This window comes from Protobothrops mucrosquamatus, unplaced genomic scaffold (genome assembly GCF_001527695.2).
Source record: "Protobothrops mucrosquamatus isolate PMUCROS unplaced genomic scaffold, P.Mucros_1.0 scaffold412, whole genome shotgun sequence".
Classification (NCBI taxonomy): Eukaryota; Metazoa; Chordata; class Lepidosauria; order Squamata; family Viperidae; genus Protobothrops; species Protobothrops mucrosquamatus.
The window spans coordinates 66,969-94,476 of NW_015386741.1; the positions used below are offsets into that span (position 1 = coordinate 66,969).

General features: G+C 38.7%; 1 protein-coding gene across 1 annotated transcript in view; it reads right to left on the minus strand.

Annotated features, from left to right (window-relative positions):
* Positions 1-892: 892 nt before the first annotated feature.
* The window catches only part of THSD7B (thrombospondin type 1 domain containing 7B), a 414,472-nt gene continuing 387,856 nt past the window's right edge, over positions 893-27,508 (minus strand). Inside the window, exons 20-27 of the mRNA XM_029284181.1 lie at positions 19,414-19,559; positions 17,790-17,949; positions 15,569-15,742; positions 15,068-15,163; positions 7,708-7,790; positions 5,071-5,263; positions 2,932-3,019; positions 893-1,021 (exon numbers count right to left, since the gene is read on the minus strand). Of these exons, the coding sequence (XP_029140014.1) occupies positions 940-1,021; positions 2,932-3,019; positions 5,071-5,263; positions 7,708-7,790; positions 15,068-15,163; positions 15,569-15,742; positions 17,790-17,949; positions 19,414-19,559 (1,022 nt within the window). The 3' untranslated portion in view covers positions 893-939. The remainder of the gene's footprint in view (positions 1,022-2,931; positions 3,020-5,070; positions 5,264-7,707; positions 7,791-15,067; positions 15,164-15,568; positions 15,743-17,789; positions 17,950-19,413; positions 19,560-27,508) is intronic.

A 27,508-nucleotide genomic window follows, 5' to 3' on the forward strand; every position in this document is an offset into this window, starting at 1 on the left:
AAGATGTTCCAAATGTAGACTTGTAAACTTTTTTAAAAAGCAAGATCTTGTACAAACAGGTTGTTTGTGTGTATCTGTGTCTGTGTAATAAATAAAGTCAGAAAACATTTTTTTTAAAAAAAATCATAAATAATTGCAGGTAATAAAATTTAAATTACAAAAGCAGAAATGTATATTAACCGACTGAATTAACGTTTCAAATATACCCAAATGGCTTGATACCAATTTAAAATAACCCTCTTCTCACTTCCTTAGTCATTAATACATTTGTCCAACAAGGAAGAAAGAAAAAAAAACCTTCTCAAGAATAGAAAATGGCCTGGATTATATGCTGCAAAATTTCTGGTTTATTGTTATCTCCTTTGGCGGAAGGGAAGTCAGATTATTTTGTGAACTAAGAAACTTAAGTCAGTCTGGAAATCAAGAAACTCCAGATTTTTCGATAGCTTTGAGTGTAACTCAAATATAAACTCTAGAAAACTCATGAGATGAAAGTGGCGAAGAAGAAAGAAACTTTGCACTAATATAGTGCATAATGATGCAGCGTCCAGTTTGTCCTTTACAGTAAATGTAAGTTTAGCTCCCCTCCCCAAACAGGATTGTCATGCTTTCAAAAATTTTAAAAAAAGGAAAAAAGAATCAGTAGAAGACTGTAGAACTTCTCATTTGTCCTTATTCCTATGGTTCAAAAGGAAGAGATGTAATTCTGAGGTCCCCTCTGGGGAAGAGTCATAAAGATATACCATGTTTCAGATATGCTAAAAGGTAAAACCGGTCAAGTTTGGAAGTTATATTCTGCCCAATTTTTTTCAGATGCCAGATTCTCCTGAAGAACAAAAATAAAACCCAAACTCATCAGCTGGGATCTTGTATCAAAAGAGGCGGGGGTGGGGGACAGCAGTTAAGGCAGTCAATGTCTACATTTGGGCGGTTTCCATCTTACATATCAACATCTCCATCGTAGGCTAAAGTCAGACACTTCTGCGGCGGAGAAGTATGTTGTGGCTGTTTTGGTTTTTTGCTGAAAAGGAAGCAAAACATTCATTTGTTTAGGAAGCCAAACAGGTGAACTGAATCCTTCATTGGGGGCAAAATCCAGGCAAAGTTAAACCCCAATTGATTTCTATGTTATATCTTTCAGCACAGAAATGAATAGCAGTTACCTTTAACTGGGCTCTGTCCTTTTTAAAACTGGAAGGCTAAGCTGAAGTTATTTTAATTTCCCCCCACATAGGCCATACGTTGAAGAAGCGGTCAACTCTAGAAGCCACAGAATTACGGGAATGTGAGAAATGCATACAGGTAGCCCTTGACTAACAGCCATTTGTTTAGAGACCGCTTGAAGTTACAATGGCACTGATTAAAATGGCATATGACCGTTTTTCACACTTACGACTGTCGCAGCCTCCCAGGGTCACGTGACCAAAATTCAAACGCTTGGCAACTGACTCATATATATGGTGGTTGCTATGTCCCCTGGGTCATGTGATTGCCTTTTGCGGTCTTGTGACAAGCCAGACTCACTTAACAACTGTGTTATTAACTTAAGAACTGCTGTGTGGCAAGAAAGGTAGTAAAACGAGACAAAACTGCCTTGCTTAGCAAGAAAAATTTGGGACTCAATTGTGGTTGTAAGTCGAGGATTACACTTGTGTAAGTTCAATGACAGATGCCTACAAATTACATGATTTCTCCCAATTTTTGGGTGACATAGTACAGCAATAAAATTCATAAGCCTTTGGATAGTCTAAATGCCCCCAAAACAGCATCTCTCCCTGAACCACCATTAAAAAAAAAAAAAACCCTCAGAAAAGTTAACCCTATCCACTAGCTATATAATAGTGAACATAACTAATGATAATATTTTTATTAATAGGAACTGCCCCAAAGCCACTTAAGACACTGAGATGGGTGGTGTATTAATCCGATAAATAAATAAATAAATGTTGCTCCACATTATGTTGATGTTTGTTACGATTACAAGAAAATACAATATATCCAATTCTTTAGTCTTCCACAAGCACATTTGCTCAGAGCCATTTCATAACAGTTCCTACAAAAGAAGAGACAAACTACCGCGAAAATGGAAAAAACTTTTCAACAGTTAAGAACTAAAATAATTGAATAAAACTCTAGCTGCACACCTTATCCTTCTCTTGGACATGAATGAATATGAATATATCAATCTGTCTGTCTGTCTATATGTATGTATATGGTGGCATGGGGGCATAAAGGTGAAGATGCTCGCCTCCCACTTGGAAGATTGAATTCAACCTAGGCCAGGGGTAGGCAACCTTGTCTCTTTTATGACTCGTGGACTTCAACTCCCAGAATTCCTGAGCCAGCATGGCTCAGCTTGGAAACCTCTCCCTTTCCTCTCAGCATGGCTGGCTCAGGAATTCTGGGAGTTGAAGTCCACGAGTCATAAAAGAGACAAGGTTGCCTACCCCTGACCTAGGCAGTAGCAGATGTTTCTCTACCAGGGCACAAAGGAAAAATATCTGCTGCGAACTCTGCGTAGGCATCAGGAAGGGCATCTGGCCAGTAAACACTCAGCTCCATTTGGTCACCCTGATTCCACCACGAATAAAGGGATTAAAGTGTTGTAAAAAGAATATATATACACATATGTATGTACGTTTGTACATACATACATATCAACCTAAATAAAAGGATTGGAGCATCCTTTCAGGATGATAGGCTGAACTAAACCTGTAAGTAATGTGAACAGATGAAAAGGTTTTCAAGTGACACTTAGCTTTCTAATTACAGAGAATATAAAGTAACCTCGGAATTTTAATCTCTGAAAGCTATTTGTAACTTTGATACCAATGAATTTCAGTCATTCTAACTTAGTTCCAAATGACTGAATCTAAATCCAACATCTCAAAACAGAATTAACAGGGTTAGAAGCAAGCACAGAATACATACCAAAGAAGATATGAGGTGAAGATTAGGAAAACGATAATGAGAAACCCGCCAGCTGATACGCCATATACCCAGATTTTAAGTTTTCCATCTGAGACAGGGGAACAAAATAACACATTTGACATTTTGCAAGGTGTACATTTTTGCTTATTTTCTGTCAGTTAAAAATAGGAAACCCTTGTAACCGTTACTTCCTGAACTCGCCTACCTTGAAGGGCAGGCAAAACTCATCTACGAACCATGTCAATCTGTACAGAAATAACTGAAGATTCATGCTAAATCACAGAGCTACCAGGGAAGTTGCATCTTATGAGAAAAAGAGCAGGGAGGTCAAATTTATTTATTTATTTAAAAAAATTATATTGCCATCTACTCGCACATGGCGACTCAAGACGGCTTTCAGGACATAAAAAACAATATAATAATAATAATAATAATAATAATAATAATAATAATAATAATAATAATAATAATAATAATAATAATAATAATAATAATAATAAAAAAAAGATGAAAATAGTAAAATAATAACCCCCCATCCCCCCCACCCTAGTGGCAACACACATTCATACCAGCCATTTAATGGGCTCCGTTCCACTCTGGGAGCCCCAGGCCCGCTGGCAGAACCACATCTTCAGGGCCTTCTGAAAGAGTGTTAGAGCCAGTCTAATTTCCAGAGGGATGATGTTCCAGAGGGAGGGAGCCACTACAGGTAAGACCTTTCTTCTGGGTCCCACTAGATGTATCTCCTTAGAAGACATTCCTTGCCTCCCTGCTCTAGTGGGTCAGGTAGATGTGACTGCCAAGGGACGGCCCCTCAGATAGCCTGGTCCTAAGCCATGAAGGGCTTTATAGGTGACAACCAGCAGCTTGAATTATACCCGGAACCAATGCAGCTCCCGCATAAGAGGTGATACATGTGCACACTGAGGTCTGCATAAAACCATGCAGGTCTCTGCATTTTCAAGGGCAGCCCCATGTAGAATGCACTGCAATAGTCAAGATGGGAGATGACTAGGGCATGAGTAACCATGAGTAGGGATTGTTGGTCCAGGAAAGGGCTTAACTGGCACACAACCTGCAGTTGTGCAAAGGTCCTCCTGGCTACGACTGCCACTTGCTCTTTGAGCAGGAGTCGCGAGTCCAAGGGAACTCCCAGATTACGCACTAGGTCTCTTTGGGAGCAGTGATGACCCATCCAAGACCAAAGGTGGCAATTTTTCATGGACCAAAGAGCCCCAAACCCAGAGCCACTCAGTCTTGTCAGGGTTCATGTTTCAACCCATTGCTCCCCATCCAGTCTCTAACAGCTTCCAGGAACTGCGAGAGGGAGATCACGACATCACTTAACTCACCACGGGCTGAGATATAGAGTATCATCAGCATATTGATGATATCTCAGTCCATGCTGATGGATGATCTCACCCAACAGCTTCATGTAGATGTTGAATAGGAGCGGAGAGAGTACCCAGTAGGCAAGGGCTTGATCTCTCACCTCTTATTAACACTGACTGAGATGAAGGTGTTGTACTATGAGTAAGGAGAAGAGGTTCAACTCTGCCTTCAGCTATGGAAACTCCCTGGGTGACTTGGAGCGGGTCACTCTCTCTCAGTCCAATGTACCCCCAAGGATTAGATAGAGTACAAGGATTTACAGTCCTTGTAACCATCATTAATAATGGAAAATATACTGAACAACAGGTATCCCGCAACTGTAGGATTCCAACTTGAGATTTGATTATAAGCCACTATAACATTGCAGTGTTTGACAGCTATGTTTGGAGTTGGATACAGATCACAGGTATGTAGAAAGTCTCATGATTGACCTTTATGTTTTTTTCTCTCCTCCTTGTAGGAGAATCTCTCCTACTTATATTTCTGATTAATCAGTGAAGGAAATGTCATTAGCTTCAGCATTGTAAAATTAAATCCCAGGTCATTCTACAGAAAAATGCTCTTGCACAATTTATGCTAATGATATTCATATGATTATATTACAAATGAGAGTTTGTATATCCTCTAGTGTAGTTTCTGGTTATGTGATTCACTGAGCATGAAGCTTACTTTTCAAATTAAGAGAGAGAGAGAGAGAGAGAGGGAGGGAGGGAGAGAGAACATCATGCCACAATTTGTTATTTTTACCTGGGTTAAAAGGCTGAATTGACCATCCTTTGAAGATGTCATGCATTTTGGAATTGATAGGCTTATGCTTGGCAGCATTTGTTTTAACATCGGCTTTCTTATCTGCTAAACCGGGTATCTTCATGCAGTAATCCAGGAAGCCATTTGATCTCATGATTTCAGTGTAGCCTCTCTCACAACCACAGATGCCACCCTAGGTAACAAGGAGAAAGATAGTTAAGAAATCAGTTCATCCTTCAGAAAATGTTTCTGCTGGGGGGCTGCTGAAAGCCCAGCCTAGGCCAAGGACTTACTATGGATTGCCAATATCATTTAAAGCTTTTTGAGCCACACTAAACGTAACAGAACAATGGCGTGCCTGTTCCTTCTTTTAATGAGCCTGGATAAATGGGTTGCAACAGAAACACTGAGCACAAAAATCCATCTTGCCAAAAGAACCTAGCTCAAGACCTCACAGCAATGAAAGTAAAATGTTTTCCCTCTTAAATAAGTTGTTCATTTAAGGCCGAAATTCTGTGTGGAAGGACTTGACCTGACATCTATTTAGAGTAAACACATACAGATTTGCATTGTGTTATGCATCAAAATTTAATTTAATTTAAAATCTGATGGTAAGGCTGTATGTATTTCAAAGCAAAAGCAGTTTCTGTGTTTCAACATACTAATGTATTGATTGATAGAAAATAGTGAAGATGGGAAACAAATAGAGAGATAGGGATAGAGATAGAGACAGATAGGGATAGGGATATGGATAAGGATAGGGTCAGGGATTGGCACCAGGACAGGGACAGGGACAGAGACAGACAGATAGAATGAATTATTTCAATTTATATAGCTGCCCATCTCAAATTCACAACTCTGGACAACTAACAATATAAAAAGAAAAAGATGTTATTTCAGGCAAGAATCCGAGGCACATCAATATATGCTACTTTTCCTCTACATAGCATCTTGATGTGAGATATTAGGGAAAATACCATTTGCAGAGTGTAATACCTTCAGCTGTCCTCAGCTGCAGAAGGATACAGAGATATACTGAGGAGTGCGGTTGTGTGTTTGGGAAATGGTTAATGGGTGGTCTTCTTGTGTGGATTTGTCTTTAGCATGAAATCAGACCAGGTTGTTGTTGTTGTTAATTGCGAAGTCGTGTCCGACTCATCGTGACCCCATGGACAACGTTCCTCCAGGTCTTCCTGTCCTCTACCATCTTCTGGAGTCCATTTAAGCTCACGCCTACTGCTTCAGTGACTCCATCCAGCCACCTCATTCTCTGTCGTCCCCTTCTTTTATTGCTCTCAATCTTTCCCAGCATCAGGCCCTTCTCCAGTAAGTCCTTCCTTCTCATTAGGTGGCCAAAGTATTTGAGTTTCAACTTCAGGATCTGGCCTTCTAAAGAGCAGTTGGGGTTGATTTCTTCTAGGACTGACCGGTTTGAACGCCTTGCAGTCCAAGGGACTCGCAGGAGTCTTCTCCAGCACCATAGTTCAAAGGCCTCAATTTTTTGTCGCTCAACCTTTCTTATGGTCCAACTTTCACATCCTTACATTGCAACTGGGAAAACCATGGCCTTGACTATATGCACTTTTGTTGGCAGGGTGATGTCTCTGCATTTTAGTATGCTGTCTAGATTTGCCATATCAGACCAGGTAACACCCCACAAAAGTCTACCCAGAGTTATTGTATTCCAAATTACAATTTGAGAGTCAACTTGATATATATGCCTCCCAAAATATAGGAACAGGTGTGGACACCAAACTGTCTTCCAAAAATCAAGATATGGGACAGGATAGGTTCCCCATGGACTGAAAGTTTGAAGATACATTGTCCCTGAGTCATTGGCCTTCCCATTTAATTGATTAATTTTCTATGGCCACCCATCTCAGTCAATGACCCTTTTCTTTTCTTATGTCACCAGAAGAAGTAACTTGGGTTGCTTCCTTTACCCTTAAGCTCAGAATTAAAAGGCAGAGAAGAGAGCCACCATCTTAAGTGAGAATCTAGTTCTTAAGACACCAAGTTAAAAACCAGGAGACTTGAATTCTAGTCCCAGAGTAGAAATCAAAGCTGCTTAGATGACTTCAGGCCAATTGTTCTTTTTCAGCCCAACTCACTCATTGTTGTTGTGAAAATAGGAGGAAGGAATATTAGACATGTTTACTGCCTTGAGTAAAATAAGGGCAGGATACAAATAAATAAAAAGAAATTGCAGGAGTCTGTTGTTTCATTTCAGTGTTCAAAAGAAATACCAAAGGACTCTAAGAATACAAATTGTTATCCTTCACATGGGAAGAGACTGAGCTCCTGGTGTCATTGGATGTGAACATTCACGTATTCCTTTTATTCACAGCTTATTTCTATATTTACAACCTGTCTTATATGTTCCGAACTGAATTTCTGTGAAAAGAAGCAAGTATTTACTCGCAGTTACCCAAATATATGTTTTCTTCACATATCCCCTTTTTGTCTGTAAGGCTATATATTCAATTTACTGAATGGATAGCTTCCTATGCATGCCCAATTAGGTCTCCGGTCTGTTGGGAACCTTTTGATTTTGCTTTGTTTTACATTCTAAAAATAATTGGTTAGCAGTCAAAAGTTTTCTTCCTAATGAAGCATAAAGTGCACCGTCTGAATTACCTGTGTACAGTACGAGAAGGGTTTTTTGCAGGCTGGGTTGCAATACCTGGTTGTAGCTGGCTGTAACTGCATAGAGCAGCCCCCTGCAAGAAGAATTGTCAAGAGAAATCATCAAAGATACAACTCAAAATGAGTTAGGAATAACCGCTGGTTATTTGCTGTGCTGCAACACTGGTTTTGAAAACGGCATATTTACATTATACCCAAGACATGTTTGCAAAGGACATTTTAGCCTCCATTCTGCACTGTGAAAAGTCTCGCGCTTGGAGTCTCTTTGTATTGTTAAGGTACACAACTGATATTCTACCATTTTTATATAGAGAGATAAAACATGAATATGACAAATTGGCATTTCAAAACACAAATAATAAAAATATTATAATCGTAAAACAGGCAAAAGATTTAATAACTTAAGCTGCTGGTCTTCGATTCAGAAACTTTTTCTGCACGTATTAGCCAAACTTTTCTTTTTTTTTTTCCATAATTTTTTTTTTTACAATTTTCTTCTGGGAAAAAATAAGAGTATGGTTAATTTTTTTAAACTGCATAATGTAGGACATGATCTTGAAGCAACTTTTTAATCAATATATCAACAACAAGAATTTGTGGCAAAAGACGTGCAGCACAATAATAAGTTTATAGTGGACACTTGACATCAGATGGCATTTATTCATATATACACCTAAGAAGTTGAAGGGGAAGCATCCCAAGTGCATCCTTTTAGGTTTATAAAGACTCAGTCCACTTCCACTGGAGCAAGCACAGAACTTGTCATTCTGCTTAGAAATGCCCGTATGTTGATCAGATAAAAGATTGAACATACACAATTGTATGTTGAATACACTGAGATTGAAATGGCAATCCCAGGTGAGATTGGAAGCCTCTATAAAAGAGGAGATGGTGAAGGGTACATCTTACCATTTCCACCATTCCTTTCTCTCAAGGGCAATTTCCTAACAAATAAGCAACTATTTAATATTTGCCTAAAAACAAAGCTGAGGGGCAGGACATGAAACTGATGCAGTGGAAACCTCTTTGTCACACTTCAGCATTATAATGTTAGAGAGGTTAAAACGGACATAGTTATTTTTGATGAATCTTGTGAGAAAAAGTTATTTGCTACCATGTTAGAATTTGAATAAAAGGCTAATAGGCTTCTTTCTTGTAAGAAAAGCTGCTAGGAAGCGAAGGACATCTAGAGAAAGAGCTAGAGCTACTGTATGGGGACTGCACTAATCTGGATGACCATCATATGACATCAAAGGCATTAGAATTTTCTACATCTCTTTGCTCTCCTTGATTCATTGATTCAGACTGCAAAAAAAGCATGAAGGAGGAACTTTGTCGATAAACCTTTTCAAAGACAAATAATTGCTCATATTCTATTGTATATTATCTGTTTATAGAATATTACTATTAAATAAAGTTTTAATTATCTGTAATCAACTTGAACTGAAGATAGAATATAATATGCAGCTTCCCTAAGATAGTATTGCTATCAGGAGAAGAACAGATAAGAGAGGCGACAGTTTTATTATTAGATCAGCGCAGAGTGTGTTGGTTGAAATAAATATATCATTAGATGTTGGTTAAAACTGCATACTCAAATGAGGCTCAGCTGCTATAAACTCCAATACTAAGCACAATGCTTTCTACCAAACACACATAAAACAGATCACAAAAATGGACTAGCTCCAGGACTGCAAATTTTCCATGAGTACATAGAGAATTTGTGTCCCATTCAATAACTGAAGTACTTTTTTTCCCCGGATAATCATGAATAAGGTATTACAGTATGGCTCTTGGTGGCTTAATTTTAAGTTCTATTAAATTTGTAGCACTATAACTAGAAATAAACTAAATGATGTGATTTTTTTCCACAATTCTCTTGCTGAAAAATTGCAGAGTACCCCAAATATATGACAGTCTCTCATTAAAACTCAATAAATAAATTCTCTTCTCCGCAGCTGTGCTAGGCTCTACTCACTTACAGACTAGATATTTGAACACTCCTCCTTTGCTCTTTCAGATTATTTTATTGCCCTCTCTAATGAGAAATGTAGTTACTGTTCAGTTCTTAGTATAAAAATTCATTTTTTAAAATTTCTCTGAGACAGAAAGAAGCATTTCATAAGGAAAAATGTGCTTTGTCAAAGCTACGTTTATTTTTCAATAAACGAAGTTCCACTTTGGGAGATAAATATTCACTGCAGCTCAATAGAGTCCTTGGTTCCGGTCAACAATCAGAAAAACCACCATATCAGTCTTTAAAATATCAACTTCAAAAATATCCATCAAAGGGAGCTGCACATAATGTAGCATCTGTTTGTGTGGCATGAATCTGAAGGCAACAAACCATAGAAGCATGTGAACATATGATACTTCCAGCAGTTCTGTGCTGCCCACCATTCCCTGGAGCCTTACACCTGAGAGGGTCAGTGGTAGAAACTACAATGAAATAGAGAATCAAACATTCCTGCTTTTCTGTGTGAGTTCTCATCTTCACAGTAATTTCTTTAATTGTGTTGCCAGTATTAATTGAAATAAGCAATGCATTTGTGTAATGTAGAGTCATAATAACACAATGAAGAGAAATCAGCTGGAGCTATTTGCTTGGAAGGAAAACTTTGGCCATGTATTTGCTCTCTGCATGTGCCACACACTATTTTTCATTGCACAGGTCGATTGCTCTGTGTGCACGGATGATTATGTGCATATATTCCTGCTTGCAGCTTTCAGCTGAACTCCTAAGTTTATTTAAAATATTTATATTCCTCCTTCATTTAATTTGAATTCATAAGGTAACTAGAAAGAAAATCACACTGGTACTATAAAAACAATACAGTAGAGCATCAAAAATGAACAAAACCGAACGAAAGATACCATCACCACTGTCTGGCATTTTAAACTTCCCTGAAGAAAACAGTAATATTAATAAAATCCCTGAAGAAAATAATAAAACCAATATCCTTCTTAGAGAAAGAAGAGATAAAATCTTGTAGACAAATGGAAAAGGAATATTTCAGGTTGGGGGAATGTGTTTGAGTTCTTCCAGACATCAGGACAAATGCTTTCTAGATTTTAGAACACAATTATAAAAAAGATCGATATTATTTTAGAACAATATTTAGAGTAGAAATCAACATAGAACGAGGTGTACGATAAGGTGATAAAATATCACCTATCCTTTTCTCAGCCTGCCTTGAAGAAGTATTTCACAAACTAGACTAGGCAAAAGATAAAATAAATGGCACTTATTTAAATCACTTAAGATTTGCAGATGATATTGTTCTCTTCTCACAAAAGTCATAAGAGCTACAAAAACACATATAAGAGCTGCACAAAGCAGTATAATCATTTGGCTTAAAAATAAACCTGAAAAAGAGCCAGGTTATGTTTAATAAATTCACCAAAGAAAGAAAAAAATATATATCTGGAGAAGAACTAGACATAGTTGACCACTACATATACCTTGGCCAACGGATCTCAATAGAAGGTAATACAACAAAAGAAATTGAATGACGTGTTAAATGTGGCTGGCAGGCATTCGGCAAGCTAAGCAAAATTTTCAAGAAACACACACACACACCCCATGCCTGATGAGAAGTGTGTGCTACCTGCTCTAATATGCCGGGGAAACATGGACACTAACCTCACAATCGATACAAAAGCTATAAGTGGTGCAAAGAGCCATGGAAAGATACATGCTCGGCATTACAAGACAAGATAGAAAGACCTGCACAACGATTAGAGAACAAACAAAAGTATATGATATCATCAAGAGAGTAAAAGAAGTGAAATGGAAACGGGCTGGTCACATAGCAAGAAGGACTGATGGCAGGTGGACCAAGGCAGTCATAGAATGGATCCCACTTGATAAAAAGTGTCCATGAAAGAGACCTAAAACAAGATGAATTGACAACATCAGCAAATATTGTGGGCCCAACTGGCAAAGGAAAAATTCAAAACCATATTGGTTGGAAACATGCTGAAGAGGCCTTCATCCTGCAGTGGATAGGCAATGGCTAAAATGATGATGATGGTGGTGGTGGTGGTGATTGTTTTAGAACAAAGGAAAGTGTTATATAAACATACAGCCATCTGCCAAGTATTTATATGAATTAGCAGCAAACTACCAATATTCACTTTTGAAGCAAATGTTTCAAAGGATGTTGGCTCTGAAGCTGCAGAAGTTCCTAGAAAATATCAATTATCTCAATTTTTAAAAAAATATGGATTGAAACTTGTTTGGATCTATAATTGGCCTTGGGCCTCAATAAAGAGCAGAAGAATAAAAAAGTTTATTTATTCATTTTAAAAAAACGTATATGACTGGCTATCTCACAGAGTGATCCTAACAGCTCACAACAATGAATAAAAACAAGGTAAAAACGTTTCCCACCAGGTGCCAGAGTAACCCATACTATTGACCCCAACTCAATCCTATCCTAGCACAGTGCTTGGGAGAATAGCAAAGTCTTAACTGACTTTTGAAAAGCCAAAATAGTAGAGGACCCTTGAATATCAGATGAGAGGCTGTTCCAAAGAGTTAGGGCAGCTATAGAGAAGGAACACCTCTTATGTCTCATCAGATGACAAAATTTAAGGAAACTGTCCTAGAACATGGTTGCCCTATCTGATCTAGGGGGACAGGTAAATACATCTGGGGAGAGGTAGTCCTGCAAGTAACTTGGCCTTGTGCCATGCTGGCCTTTAAAGATGATAACCAGCACATTGAATTGCATCTGGGGTCCAGTGCAGCTCATGCAGCAATAGTATAAGATGGTTAAACTGTGGGATATGTAGAAGTCCAATCTCTGTTGTCTTCTGGACCAGTTGCAGTTTCTTGATGGTCTTCAAGGGCAGCCCCACGTAGATCACATTGTAGTGACCCAATCAGGAAGAGGCTAAGCCATGTATGGCTATGAGGAAGACCTGGAATGGGTACAATCAGGATACAAGATGAATTTGAACAAAGTCTGCTTTGGCTCTTTAAGCTATAAGTACAGGAGGACGCTCCCCCCCAAACTGTGTATCAATTCTGCCTGTTATTTCATCCAAAGTCAAATATCTCAGCTCTCCTCACTACCCACAGCCACTGCTAGGGTTAACAACACCCTTATAGCTAGCACTGAGCCAGAACTTGCCTGACTATCCACCTGTCCCACCCACCCACCCTGTACTAAGAAGTGGCTTCCTAAAAACCTCCTTGGCCAGCCACCTTCTTAAAAAGATTTAATAAATTAATGAGTTTGGGTCACACAAGGTCCATGATCATTGCTAATCCTGTTAAAAAATCAGTGTTAAAATTAATAATTGAAATTTAAGTTCAGAAGAGGGAAAGAATAGGGAATAAAATGAAAGAGAAGAGGCTTTCTAAATGCTTTTTGTATTAATTCCTTTGTGGAAGTCCTTTCTTTTTTCTTTCATTGCAGTATCAAATTCCAAAGAGAAAAAAGAAACAATTTTAAATGCTTGCAAAATAACGATTGCAAGTATTGATTATCAGCGACTAATGACTTTATATTATAATCTGCAGGCTAGTATGTGACATACTATTATATTTTCTAGTTTCCATTCTTAAAGAATTTGAACGTGATGCTTTCCCCTGTATTTGCAATTTACTTCTATTGAGGCGCGCAAATTTGTAGATCTTTTGGGGAAAGCTGCACAGAACAATTTTTTCTGTACACAGCATGTCACACATTAGAGGGAAGATTGGATGGCAGCATTTACAGTTTTTCTTATCTCTTTCCTGCTCTATAATGGTCATCCAGATTTTTATAGCCCAGGTCTTAAAAACAACAAACTGAGACTGAAATGGCGACATACCTGGATAATTCCAGGTAATATTTGCCTGTTCGTATGATGGAACGTGCTCCTGGAGAAGCAGAGGGGGAGAGTTATCGCAACACAGAGCTTTCCCAGAGAATGACCCAGATTAAGAGATTGCACAATCCTTAGCTGGAGGGGGAAGGGGGGAAAGAGGTTCAGGGAAGCCACACCCTGGAATCTCTCAGGATAGATCTGGTACGTTAGAAGGTGTATAGCTTTAGTTTGGCAAGGTTCTGTGTATTAGGTATAAGCAAATAGAGCAGTGGTTCTCAACCTGTGGGTCGGGACCCCATTTGGGGTCGATCGACCATTTCACGGGGGTCGCCAAGCAAGGCTGTCCGCCATTTTTTTTGTCTGCCATTTTTTCCCCTTTTCCGGCAGGTGCCTTACCTCCCTTGGGCTGGGCCAGCTGGTGATCGGCCTGCTCCGTCTTGCCGCTTGCCAGCTACGCCTCGGCCGGCGCAGGGGGCGGAACCACACATGCGCGGCGCTCCCGGGCAGGGAAAATCCTCGACTTACGACCGGTTTAGTCCTCGACTTACGACCGGTTGGGGTCGCGGCATTAAAAAGGTTGAGAACCACTGAAATAGAGGATTGGACTCAACTGCATTTTGATGTGTCTTCTCTAGGCTTGGGTCTAATAGTTTCAGATGGCATGGATTTTCTTAAAAAAGAAGAAGAAGAAGAAACAGAAAAAAAAAACCTACACTGGTTTGCACTTTGGGAAGGTTCTTGGATCTCATGCTAGGATTACCAAAGAAAGCCCAGGCGATTATACTTACCATAGCTCCTACACATGGGATGCTCTTTGCACTGGTGTTCCAGAGACACTGACAGCATGGCATTTACATACGTCCTACAAACTTACCTCTGTATTCAGATCTTCCTCGTTTTAGCACTGAGCATTTTAATTTAGCCCTGTGGTTCCTGTTCTCAGCTTCCTCATGTTATAATTAAGATATTTTAATGACTGGGAGTTTTATATATTTTGCAGTTGCAGTATTGTTTTTTACATACATTGAACTAGTGTAATCATTTGATTATTGATAAGAAATGAGATATGGAAAGAAGAGTTTTTTTATGTGAAGTATTGGAGAAAGTTATTAAGTTATTCAAATTGTTTAGGCTTGTCTGGAGGGTGAAGGGAGTCATCTTTTATGTCCGTCCGTCCATCCATCCATCCATCCATCCATCCATCCATCCATCCATCCATCCATCCATCCATCCATCCATCCATCCATCTATCTATCTATCTATCTATCTATCTATCTATCTATCTATCTATCTATCTATCTATCTATCATCTCTTTTTCTTTTCTTTATTTTTCTATTTCTTTTCACTTTTCTTTTTCTTTTCTTTACTGCTTCTATTTTCTTTAGTTTGTATTAGTTTTTTATCTTTGTATTTGTAAACTTTAATAAAATTATTATTTAAAAAAGGAGCTAGTATAAAATTGGTAATAGAGAGGGTGGTGAAGGTGATGGTAATAGTGATGATAACAATGACATCGCTGAGCACACCTACCTGTAACATTCAACCTGTCAGAACGCTGGCACCACACTGTGCGTTCATTATCTTGCCAAAGACTTGTTTTCCATACATAATTATAGCATTTTCCTCCTATAGTTCAAATAAGGCAACAGTTTATATATACCTGAGATATATCATTTTCTTCTTTTCAATAACACTAAACATTTTTAAGTAAATTCAAATGAAAACTAGTAAACAAGACATAGCCAAGCAGGAGAAATACGAAAATTGTAAAGTTTGCTGTTCTGGTGATTTAACTTTCTGTAGTTGTCTGTCTATTCTATCCCATTTTTTCCTTCTTTCTAAAGACCGTAAATAGTTTCCCGGTCTCTGCTTGCCTTTTCAAACATTTTTCTTAATAAACATCTTTTGATGGGGAAGGAGAAACAGGGTTTGGAAACATGACAATAAACTACAGAAATGACAACAAGAAAACAATTGAGAAGCAAACTCTTCTGTGAGATAATAAGAACTGTGGTTTACAGTATTCCCTACCTGAGCAAGGCCTGGTCTCCAATTCTTGTTCAGGACAGCTGTCTTGATTTTCAAAAGACTGAATTATAAATGTTCTTGATCGAGACTGACGACCCACGCTCTCAAAGCTCCTGCCATCGATGCATGTTAATTCACAAGAGCTCCACTCTGACCACTTGGATAAATGGCAGTCACCTTATAGTAAAAAAAAATGAAGAAAGGAGGGGAACATGGACTTTACTAATGGATGTCTCTATACTCTCTTCAGTTATAACATCAGAAGGAACCTACAGCTTATCGAAGCCAGGGACAGTCTTGTATATTCTGGGATCCTTTTTTGCAACAACCGCAGACTATGCTGCAGAATGTTGGTGAGAAAAGAGCTCCAAAATGGTCATGTGGTTTCCTGTATTTCAAATGTTGAAATCTCTCCCTGTCTCTATCCCAGTCTCACTCTCTCTCACACACATAAATCTAGGACTAGCTCAAAGTTAACAGCACAAAGAAATCTACAATTGTTGGCCACCATCCTTCTGCAAAATCCTGGCCCAACCATGTGCCACTATAGAGACACTCATTTTGTGATTTTCCCCTTCATTACAGTCTGAAATATCCCAAGAAGTGGATAAGTGGTTTATTTATTTATTATTAAACTTATATCCCCCCCCATCTTGTCTACTCATCTACTTGACCCAATCCAATTCCTGCTCAGTTCGAGATATCCAGTATATGATGTGATCAGGCCTCCTAACAACAGCCAGCCTTGCCAATGACAATGAAAACAATGACTTTAATTTTAAAGCAGCAATTGGAACTTTTTGGTGCTGTGGGCTACCCCCTTTTAAATTATTTTTTGTGGCAGCTGAAGAATACAATGGGGTAATATATGAGAATGTAGTATATGGATTTGTAGAGTGGGAGAGAACTGCTTTTTATGGTAGTTATGTTAAAACCTCTCAGTCCTTTGTTAACTTGCTTTACACTTATGCTAAATTAAAACATTTTCAATGTTTTTTTGTTGTGTTATAACATACTGACAAATTTTGGCAGTACAATTTCATAAGACTGCGTGGGGATTCTAAAAAAGAAGTGGAGGTCGCATGCGATCCCTGCTATTAAGCTGTAGGAATGGTTGAATCAAGCGTGTCAAGTATGTTAATTTTTTTCACCACTTAAATGTCCATGACCTAATTATTAGCATATAATCTACTGTATTTTTCAAACTCAAGTTCTTAAAAGCTCTTTTGCATGGTTTGTGCTAATCAGTATAAGCACAAAAATATATTAAACTTTAATACAGCTTTGGGAATTTTGTTTTCTCTAGATCAAGCTGAACCCTAGACTAACTACATTAAATTTTCCTTGCAAACAACAGTTTCTTCACTTGGGTGTTTCTCACATACACACATACAAAGGGGGGGGGAGGAGAGAGAGTATACTACTTCAGTTAAGGCAAAAAGGTGCTTAAACCAGATGTGTCTTTTTCGAGTATGTGTTGTTGGACTGCCATATATTACTAGGAAAAGATGCAACTGCTATGGTCCATCAGCACTGTTGATGATCCAAAACACAGTCCTACTATTCAGTCTAAAGAGTTACAGTACATTGCTCTCTGATATAATATGCATTGCATGAGTTAAAGAAGAGATGGGGAAGGTTGACCCCTGGACTATAGTCCATCTGCAAGGACTTCCTGCTTATTTCTACTCTCAAATTCCATAACTATATTATCCCTCCATCTGGATCTATATTACCTATGTTAAAACAGTAGAGTTCAGACAGATCTTATAATAGGCTATAGATAAGTTTAAGTTAAAAGGTTAACTCTGCAAGAACAAAAGGGACCATTCACTCAGGAAAGGCTGCAGTCCAAATGAATAGGGACATGGCAACTTATGGTGACCAGAAGAAGATTCTGATCATGGATGGATCCTGAGCCCAAGATCAGCAAAGTCAGAGCCAAAACTGGGTTGCATTTTAAAATCAGAAGGCTTCTGGACCATAGGTTTATCACGCCAGACTTAAAGGTTAGTATCAAGAGAAAAAAAAATTAAGTAGTCTTTTGTGTGATTGAGTTCTGATTAGTCATCTTTAAGGTTGGACAGTAATCCATCAAAAGCTAGGATGTATAGAACAAACTGCAGGTCTATGCCAAACCATCTATTGACTTGGAATATCATGTGCAACTGGCCATAGCTATTTATCACCAAAATGATGAAATATGGTCCTTCTCAGAGTTTACCTGGACAAGGGACAGAACATGGAAGTTGAAGCAAATTCTCTTTAGGGGGAAGCTCTTCACACAGGGTGCTCCCAACTTGCTTAAATGTTGATGATGACGTGCCATCATGTACCACACACAGCAGGTTTCGTATCTGGATTCCATCTCCACATTGTCCACCCTAACAGAGGGGGAAAATAGAGGTTATCAAAACTACACTTTGCATGCTGTACATACCTTCATCCTAGAAACAATGCAGAGTGTTTGCAAATCAGGCAATGCTTCTTGCAATGTGCAAGAATGCTAAAAAAATAATAATGTAAAAGCGGTCTTTTCTACTTCTACTTCCATTTTTGTGTTCCATCCCTTGCAGTTGATAAGTATTCTGCAATGTTGTTAAAGGACCATTCTCTAACGAATAGTTCTTCTTTTGGTGGAGGCAAGGAAAAGGGTAGATATGCTCTTTTTACTCTTGACAGGGATCTCCTGTGAAGGCCTAGGACTGGGGTGACGGTGCGCGTGCCCACAGAGAGGGCTCTGAGTGCCGCCTCTGGCACCCGTGCCATAGGTTCGCCACCACTGTTCTAAGTTAATTATTATGTGTAGTTTAAGACCATGGGTCTCCAAACTTGGCAACTTCAACTCACAGAATTCCCCAGCCAGCATGGGGAGTTGAAATCCACAAGTCTTAAAGTTGCCAAGTTTGGAGACCCATGGTCTTAAACTACACATAATAATTAACTTTTGAAGATAATATGGATTCAGAAGGACTAAAGCCTGCTCTGCCAATAATGTAAATGCAGAAGAAAAAGTGTTTTGGGTTTGTTTCTCAAAACAACATGTCCCTTTATAACATGTTAAATCTTCCTCACTTTTGCACATCTTCCTGGTTATGGCCCAATTAGTCTGACGTGATTAAGGCTAAGCAGATCTCATCTTCTCCCTACTCTGAAATAATTGAGTGTGGAAATCTAAAGCACTTTAAAACCAATGCTAGACACTGAATCAAAATGTTTTGAATGAACAATAATCTAAAAGATAAAGGGGGAAGGGCAGAAGGATGTGTAAAGCAAAGAGATGCATGCCAATCGCAGTGTGAAAAAAGGGAGGGCATACATGCGATCCATGCTGAGAAAGCAAAAGTGCAGCTGTTTGATGCTTCACAGTTCACATCAGCGTTTACATTTTCAGACGGTTAGGAAAAAAAAAGTAATCATGTCAAGGAAAAAAGTCAGAGTCAGCACTTCAGGCTACTGAAGCTTTAAACCTTATTGTTTCAAGGCCTTTCGAAGTATTGAAAGAGGCTATTCTTAGTGCAAAAGTCAATTTCCTTGGTAGCAGGGTTCTCTGAAATTAAATCCTGCTTTGATCTAGGCACGCTGATGCAAAACCCATCTATGACACTCACTGGACTGCTATTACAATTGTACAGCTCTTTGACCTTTGATGTTAAATTAGTTTTTGGTCACCTGCCTCAGTTGTATTTATGACTGTTCCCTACATTGTTAGAATTTTCAATAACGTTAAATTAACATCGTCCTCTTAACTTTCAAAGCCAGGATAAAATTGCCTCATAAATGTGGGTTGCAATCAAGTTCAGTTTCTACCTGTTGTTCCAAGGTGATGTTTTACAAACTTCAAGTACCTCAACTCTGCACGGGGACCACTCTCCAAGAACCCAGCTATAGCAGGGTTTTGCAACACAACTGCGGAACTGAGTAAGATCAGCTGGGCAAGGTCTTCCTTCCCCTTGGGCTTCCATAATTATAGATCGGGTACGGAGCGTCTGACCTAAAGAAGGACAGAAGATTAGTGAACACCTTGCATTTTAATATTTTCTGAATCTTTCTCAGCACTTTTAAAATACTGATAAGTCATTGGGAAAGGAGGTTACGATGGTGTGCCCAGTCCTATCTCTCTAATTCTTTTAAATGAAAACTGATAAGGTTAAAATAACTGAAGGCTTGAATTTGGCTGTGCAAGAGCAAGCCGTTTGGACTAATGCAATCAAGGCCAGAATTGAAAAATCATCCAATGATTCAAAGTGCAGATTGTGCAAAGAAGCAGAGGAAATAATAGATCGTATATTCAGTTTGTGCAAGATTGCACAAACTGATAATAAACAATGCAATAACACAGTCACCAAAAATTATCATGTGCCAGGAATGAAAAATTGGTGGGAACATCGAGATAAAAAGTAGTCAAAAATGAGCAGTCAAAAGTAGTCAAAAATATTGTGGGATTTCTGAATACAGATTAATAAAGTCTTGGCTCATAACGCACCAGATATAATTGCAGTTGAAAAGAAGAAAATTGTGGATAATTGATGAGGCAAATACCGGGAGACAGTGGAATAAAAGACAAAGAATTGGAGAAGATCACAAAGTATCAAGATCTGAAAAGTGAAATTGAAAGATTATGGCATAAACTGGCTGTGGTGATTCCAGTGGTTATTGACACACAAGGTGCCATACCCCCCAAAAAATCATAAACAGTACTTAGAAAAATTAACACATGGACAAAATTTGCATCTGTCAATTGCAAAAAGTCCATCATTAAAATTAAAAAACGTATACATTCCAAAGTAAGTGCCTTGAGTTCTTTAAAACTAACCCCCCCTCAAAACAGAAATATTTAAAAACCAGCCCATCATTTTAGTAACATCTAAGTGTCATCTACCATGACTCTTATAGCTACAACACCAGGCTGAAAAAAGTTGTTGAGCTTTGGAGTCAAGTGATATCCTCTCACTAGTATTTTATCCTATTAAAAGTTGTCTTTTGAATGCATATTTTTTTTAATTTTAAAGGACACAAGCCACTCAACTTTACATTTTTTAAATTTGACTTTAATATGGCAAGATAGCTGGATGCAAATAGGGCTGAAGACAACAAAGGGCAGAAAATATACCAGTGGGATTTTCTTCTATTATGGATGAATTGTCAACTGAATTCATAGTCAGTCTTTGCCTGTTCATCTGCAAGAGCTGACTAAACTAATATTGGACTTGGGATACATAAGTCAAAGAACACAGTTATACTTGTCTACATAAAGACAAACCAAGTTGCCTTGATTTCAAAGTAGACAAAGCACATTGATGCCGAGTACCATTTTTGATGAGATGTGCGAAAAGGTTCTGCTGATTTGAGTAACACAGAAGAGATGCCAGCAGACGTAGCCCTCAAGCCCCTGGCAAGGGGCCAGTTTCAATACCTTAGTGAGCTGTTTAAAAAAAATAATGATGGAATTCAGTTTTGCATGCTTTTTGTATCTGAGCATTGGAAGCCATACATATAAAGATGGTTGATAGAGGCATTTTTCTGCGTCCAACTTTGCAGGCCTTTACTGACATCCCTTATAATGTTTAGATTGACTCTCAGAACAGGAATCAATTCTACTTCCTTCTCCTTTGGTTTCTGACCTGTTCTGCTCTGCTTAGCATTTTTTCTGACTCTCCCTCCATCCAAAAATGGAGGAAAACCGATTCATATTCTAAGACAGTGATGGCGAACCTTTTAGAGACCGAGTGCCCAAACTGCAACCCAAAACCCACTTATGCATCATCGGGTGCCGGGTGGGTGTGGCCCATTGGGTGGGCGTGGCTGTGGTGGTAACGGCAGACTGGGTGGGACTAAAAAGTTCAATCAATCAATTCCAACTTTGCAAGATCTTTTTTTTTCCTGCGAGAAGTTGAAATTGACTGATAGATTGAAATTTTTTTTTTTGTACACGGCGATGGAGGCCTAAAGCGAAAAAGTTTTATAAAACCCAGCTGAAGGCCTAGGACTGGGGCGATGGCACGTGTGCCCACAGAGAGGGCTCTGAGTGCTGCCTCTGGCACCTGTGCCATAGGTTCGCCACCACTGTTCTAAGCTGTAGACATGTGGATAACTCAGGCTTTCCTAACACTTTGTTATTGGCGAAATAGAGTTTATTTTCTTTCACATCAGCACTAGGCTCAAGAATTCCTTCTACAAAATTAATTCTCCTGACTTTACACATATTTGTTCTGTTGTACAAAACCACTCTCTATACAAAACCATTTCCTGATCAACACAATTTCCATCCGCCTTGCACACACGGTTGATGGCCAGCAGTGAAAGCAAGTGTAAGGCACTGAACTGGGATAGGCTGATTATGGATGTTTCTGCCCTCTCCCCCCTTCCCATGGTCTCAAATGAATATCAATAGAACTAGTATGGTATAATGTTAAGGCTAGAAACTGCTACATCTTGAGTCCCAGTCACATCTTAGGTATAAAGCCAGCTGGCTGACCTTGGACCAGTCAGTCTTTCTCAGCCCTAGGAAGCAGGCAATGGCAAACCACTTCTGGGAATCTTGCCAAGAAAACTGTAGGGACTACTTCAAACAGTTGCCAGGAATCAAAACTGATGTGAAGGTGCAGACATGCACAGAATAAGAACTTGGTGCTCAAGGATTTGTTGCAGTAACAGAGACGCCTTTGCATGGGAGATATTCCAGATCTGGCAATCATTCCTGGATCTTCTTCTTGTTGTTAGTTGTGAAGCCGTGTCCGACCCATCGCGACTGCATGGACAATGTTCCTCCAGGCCTTCCTGTCCTCTACCATCTTCTGGAGTCCATTTAAGCTGACGCCTACTGCTTCAGTGACTCCATCCAGCCACCTCATTCTCTGTCGTCCCATTCTTCTATTGCCCTCAATCTTTCCCAGCATCAGGCTCTTCTCCAGTGAGTCCTTCCTTCTCATTAGGTGTCCAAAGTACTTGAGTTTCAACTTCAGGATCTGGCCTTCTAAAGAGCAGTCAGGGTTGATCTCTTCTAGGACTGACCGGTTTGATCGCCTTGCAGTCCAGGGGACTCGCAGGAGTCTTCTCCAGCACCATAGTTCAAAGGCCTCCATTCTTTGGCGCTCAGCCTTTCTTATGGTCCAACTTTCACATCCATACATTGCAACTGGGAAAACCATGGCCTTGACTATACGTACTTTTGTTGGCAGGGTGATGTCTCTGCTTTTTAGTATGCTGTCTAGATTTGCCATAGCTTTCCTCCCCAGGAGCAAGTGTCTTTTTATTTCTTGGCTGCACTCCTCGTCTGTGGTGATCTTGGAGCCCAGGAAGATAAAATCTGTCACTACCTCCATTTCTTCCCCATCTATTTGCCAGGAGTTGAGAGGGCCGGATGCCATGATCTTGGTTTTCTTGATGTTGAGTTTCAAGCCAATCCCTGGATCTACAGTATCAATTTATAACTTGTAAGCCTCCCAGAGTCACCTTGTAGGGGAGATGGGTAGTATAAAAATTTAATAAATTAAATAGATAAATAAAAACCTAATACACTTTTTACTAAGTCTATGAATTAAACCCCAGGATACATCACATAACACAATTCCTGAACTGAATCTGCTTCCAGGCATCCAGGGAAGATCTGTTGAGAGTCACTGTCCTTATGGTGATCCTGGGGTGTGGGTAACAGAGGCCTTCTTTGTGGCAAACACTACTTTGAAGAATGAGCTTCTCCCAGAGGTATGAGCAGTGCTCACCTTGCTAACCAGCAAGTTAACCACCTATATTTGTCCCCTAACTCAGTGACTCCGGCATTGAGGGAATCTCTCTTAATTTCTAATTTTGGTGTTATGCTTTTATTTTTAGTTCAGATTTTTATTGCTGTTCAGAGTTCTCAGGATTGGGAGAGATTATGCAGAGATGGAAATAAACAAACAAGCCAACAAACAAACATATAGGAATCTTGAGGGAAAAAAAATAAATGCTTAATTACCAAAACCATCAGAATGGGTACTTCCCAACCTCCGATACAAAACCATGCAATATCTTTGTTTACATACTTTTCAAACCATTATTTCTCTGAAGGTTAATTATGGAAAAAGAAAATTAGCTTAATAATAAGGATTTCTCTTTGGGTAATTATTCATTGCATTCTACCTTATTTTTATTGATTAACCTACCGAGGAGAAATATGAAAGTAGTGCTATCTATTGATTTGTCATAAATGTTATTAAGCCTTGGCCTAAAAAGATGGCACTTAAAAATGAGTTTAATTAAGGAAACAATGAAGCATTTCTTTCAGATGCTTCTAATTAGCAAAGATGAGCTGACAAGATATGGCGAATGAAACATATTAGTTATCAATACAGAAAACAAAGATTAACATAGATAATAATTTGTAATAATAATTAGGATTTATACTATAGTGTGTTATGGTAGTGGACATTAAAATACAATTGGATGCCTACAGTGCTGTATTTCAATGCCTTTCCTGCTTTTATTAGAAACTTTGCACCTTTCCATTACAACAGTCAGTTGTAATGCGAAAAAAAAATCTCACTAAAAAGGCTGCTTCAGCATAAAACAAAGGCTGTGTTCCATGGGACATGATTTATTCCTAATAACAGCTACAATCCTAGGATAACATGGTTGTTTAAACTTACCAGGCCTTCGAGGAATTTATGCACGCTATTGTGCATGGGATTGCAGCCAACCTAATTATTTTACTTCTACTAAGATTTACAGTTTTTTCAAGAGCCTCTAAATTTCCCTTGGTCATTGATAAGGGACCTCCGGCACTTTACAGTCAGAATGGCCTTTTAACTTCCAGTCATTAATGCAAAATCCTGAAAACCAACTTGAAACTAATAAAGCCATTTGCTATTATCCACCTTGTGATTTGCATATTCTTTTTTTTTTTTGACAGAAGGGAACTTGAGAAAATGTCACTGTAAAAGCTCACTTCTGAAAGAATAGTATGGTTTTCTAAGGACAGCTGTCGAAGTATTTGCCTCTTAACAATTATTTCCCAGCCTTCTGGGAACGTCACATTCATCCATGGAAGAAGGTCATCAACTCAACTGAAGTAGGGACCTTGAACAAGGCCAGTGCAAAGGGAAGGCCAGCTGCATTTCTGTGAGCTGCAGAATGTTTCACACAGAGAATTTTTATCAACCATCAAAACATAGTAATAGTGACAAATGCCGGTTCTGTCCTCTCTAGTCTTGCATAAACAGAACAATTGGGTATCTCAGTTTCTTTGCGATACCATCAGAAATCATGTCACGGCTGAATCTCTGTTTGAAAAGCTGTGATTATTTGAGACAAAGCTGAGCACTGACGGCTTGTAAAAAATATTATTCAATTTTGGAGGGGAAAAAAAAAGGAACAAATTCTCCCAGTTTCTTCAGGTGATGGAGAACTTCTGCAACCATTTTTCAAGGGGAAAAAAATCCTGCTTAGTGCTGACAGTAACACTGTCAAGAAAGAGTCCCATAGGTGGAATTGCCCTGAAATATCCTCCCTTGGGTGGGAAGCCAGCTGGCCTAAGATTGTTGGAAAGATGATAAATCAATAACAAACGACTTACACGCGCCATGTGGCCACCTTGTTACTAAATAAGTTTCAGGATAAAAAAAGTGGTGATTTATAATGTGTTGGGGTAGGGGGTGTACAAAAACACCTTTCTTCAACCAATAATAATTGAGGCAGCTGCATGATTCTGTAAAAAAAAAAAAAACCTCCACAGTGTTTTAATGATATTGTGGGCTTGTATAGTTCTAAGGAGGATGGGTTCTAAATTTTAGGATTCTGCTTTGAAAGAAATTTCAAACATAATTACTCATCAAGCTGAATGAAAATAAGAATACAATTGCTTGCACTAGTTTCCTTTGTACTTGTTTCAAGTGTGGGCATCTTCCATTGATGAACAACAGATATAAATCTCTTCTCTTGTCCGCCCTAATAATTATCTCAGGTATCTCCATGGAAGAGGATCTCCTACCAAGAATAAACACTTGCAGATTGGAGTATTCACAATTTGTTCATCTCCTTTGGCTATAGCTGTTGTGATAAATTCACAGCTATGCAGTTGCATTTACATGAGCGTGTAGTCCTAGAAAATCAGAGCAAGAGACTGAGATTTATATGCCAATCCTGAATCTTTCGGCATGAATCTCATCACTTCAATCAAAGACAATTTTTCTATTCTACCACACCATTCCACTTCAGTTTGCCAGGCTCTTTCAGATATGTTACCTGCTATATGTTTACCGTACAGAGAACCTGAGGTTTCAATTGCTTAAATTAAGCCACATATTCTTTTCATTTCTCCAGTAAATAAGAAGCAAAATCCATTGTCTTGTGTAATCATTTATCAATGTAAGCATGTATAAGTTCCCACCTGGTGTTCTACTTGGATTGGCCCACGGATGTAACTAAGAATTTACTTTCATGGCTCCTTCATCACCCCTATCTCCATATTTATTAGCTTAATATCTCGCAGCCTTTATCTGGCATGCACATCTGGACTGATTCACACATTGCTGCAACCATAGTCCTTCGGTTATTGCTTTTAATTCATAAAAAAGATCTGGGTCTCTGTTTCTCATTCTAATTTGGTTACATAATTTTGTGGTTGCAATTCTTTGGTACCCTTCTCTGCACAGTTTAATAGTCCATTTTTCTCTACAGTGCCTTTGATAAGCAATATACAGTACAATAGTCTTTCCTTTAAATCTTACATCACATCCTTTTTATGTAGTTTTTTTTTAACTGAAAACAGGCTTGATTCTAGATCTGGGACATATAAAACATGTTTAATTTTTAAAATCAACAGCAACAACTCTTCTTTGCCTGACACAAAAAGGAGGTGACCTTTTCTGTTGGCCAGGTAAATAGTAGATGTACATTAATTTATTTTAATGAAATTTTTTTCTCCTTAATGAAGTTAGAAGTTGCAGGAAAATCAAAACAAGTGCCATTTGTTCTGACATCGGTTTCTCCATCTTCTTTGTGGCCTTTTCTTACACTGGCCTGAGGTGAGTCATCATCTTTGGAATGTAGTCTAATAGATTTATCTTATGTCTCTTTTCTAGACAAATGAGTTACAAATGACATGAACCCATTGAAAATGAAGTATTTCTCTTTTTTCCCTTTTTGGCTTTAGAAAAGTGGCATTTCAGAATTCAGAAAAGTGGTGTTTCAGGTTATCATCTTACCAATGATTTAGCACAAAATACATTTGTTTCCATTTTCATTTCTCTTGTACGTACCCCAACTTGGTAATTTCTACGCAACCAATTTAAAATGAAAGCTGGCAATCTTTCTTTCTGTATAGGCAAGCTTAATTTCTCAAGATGACTTTAAATATCAGATGCAGATTTACATTCTCACCTCATACTTGTTTCAAGATTCTGCCTCTTTTCTCATATACTGTAAGTCTGAGAGGGTTTTCGAAATGTTTCCCGCTTGATCTAAATTCTCTAAACGCACATTAACAATCACTCAGTGATTCAGCTGCTCTGTTGTTTGTAATGTCCCAGGCTGTTTGTCTCTGCCCTGCTTCTATAAGTCTTTCTTGTCTTGACCAGAGGTCTCCAAACTTGACCACTTTAAGACTTGTGGACTTCAACTCCAGAATTCCTCAGCCAGCTGGCTTCTGGCTGGGGAATTCTGGGAGTTGAATTTCACAAGTTTTAAAATTGCCAAGTTTGGAGATCCCTAGTGTAGCATAAAGCTGAGTCCTTAAGATTTCAGGAGCATCTTCCTCTTGAATGACCAGAGGGAGAATTCTGGTCCAGTTCACTATGGAAGGAAGGACCAGATTTTGGCAATTTTACAACTTGTGGACTTCAACTTCCAGCATTCCTCAGCCAGTCATGCTCTACTTAATGAAACTTTCCTGATTCTAATTTCTGAGAGTTGTCTGGTTTCCCATCCCCACTAATCTTTCCTTTAGCCACTCAAGTGGCCTAC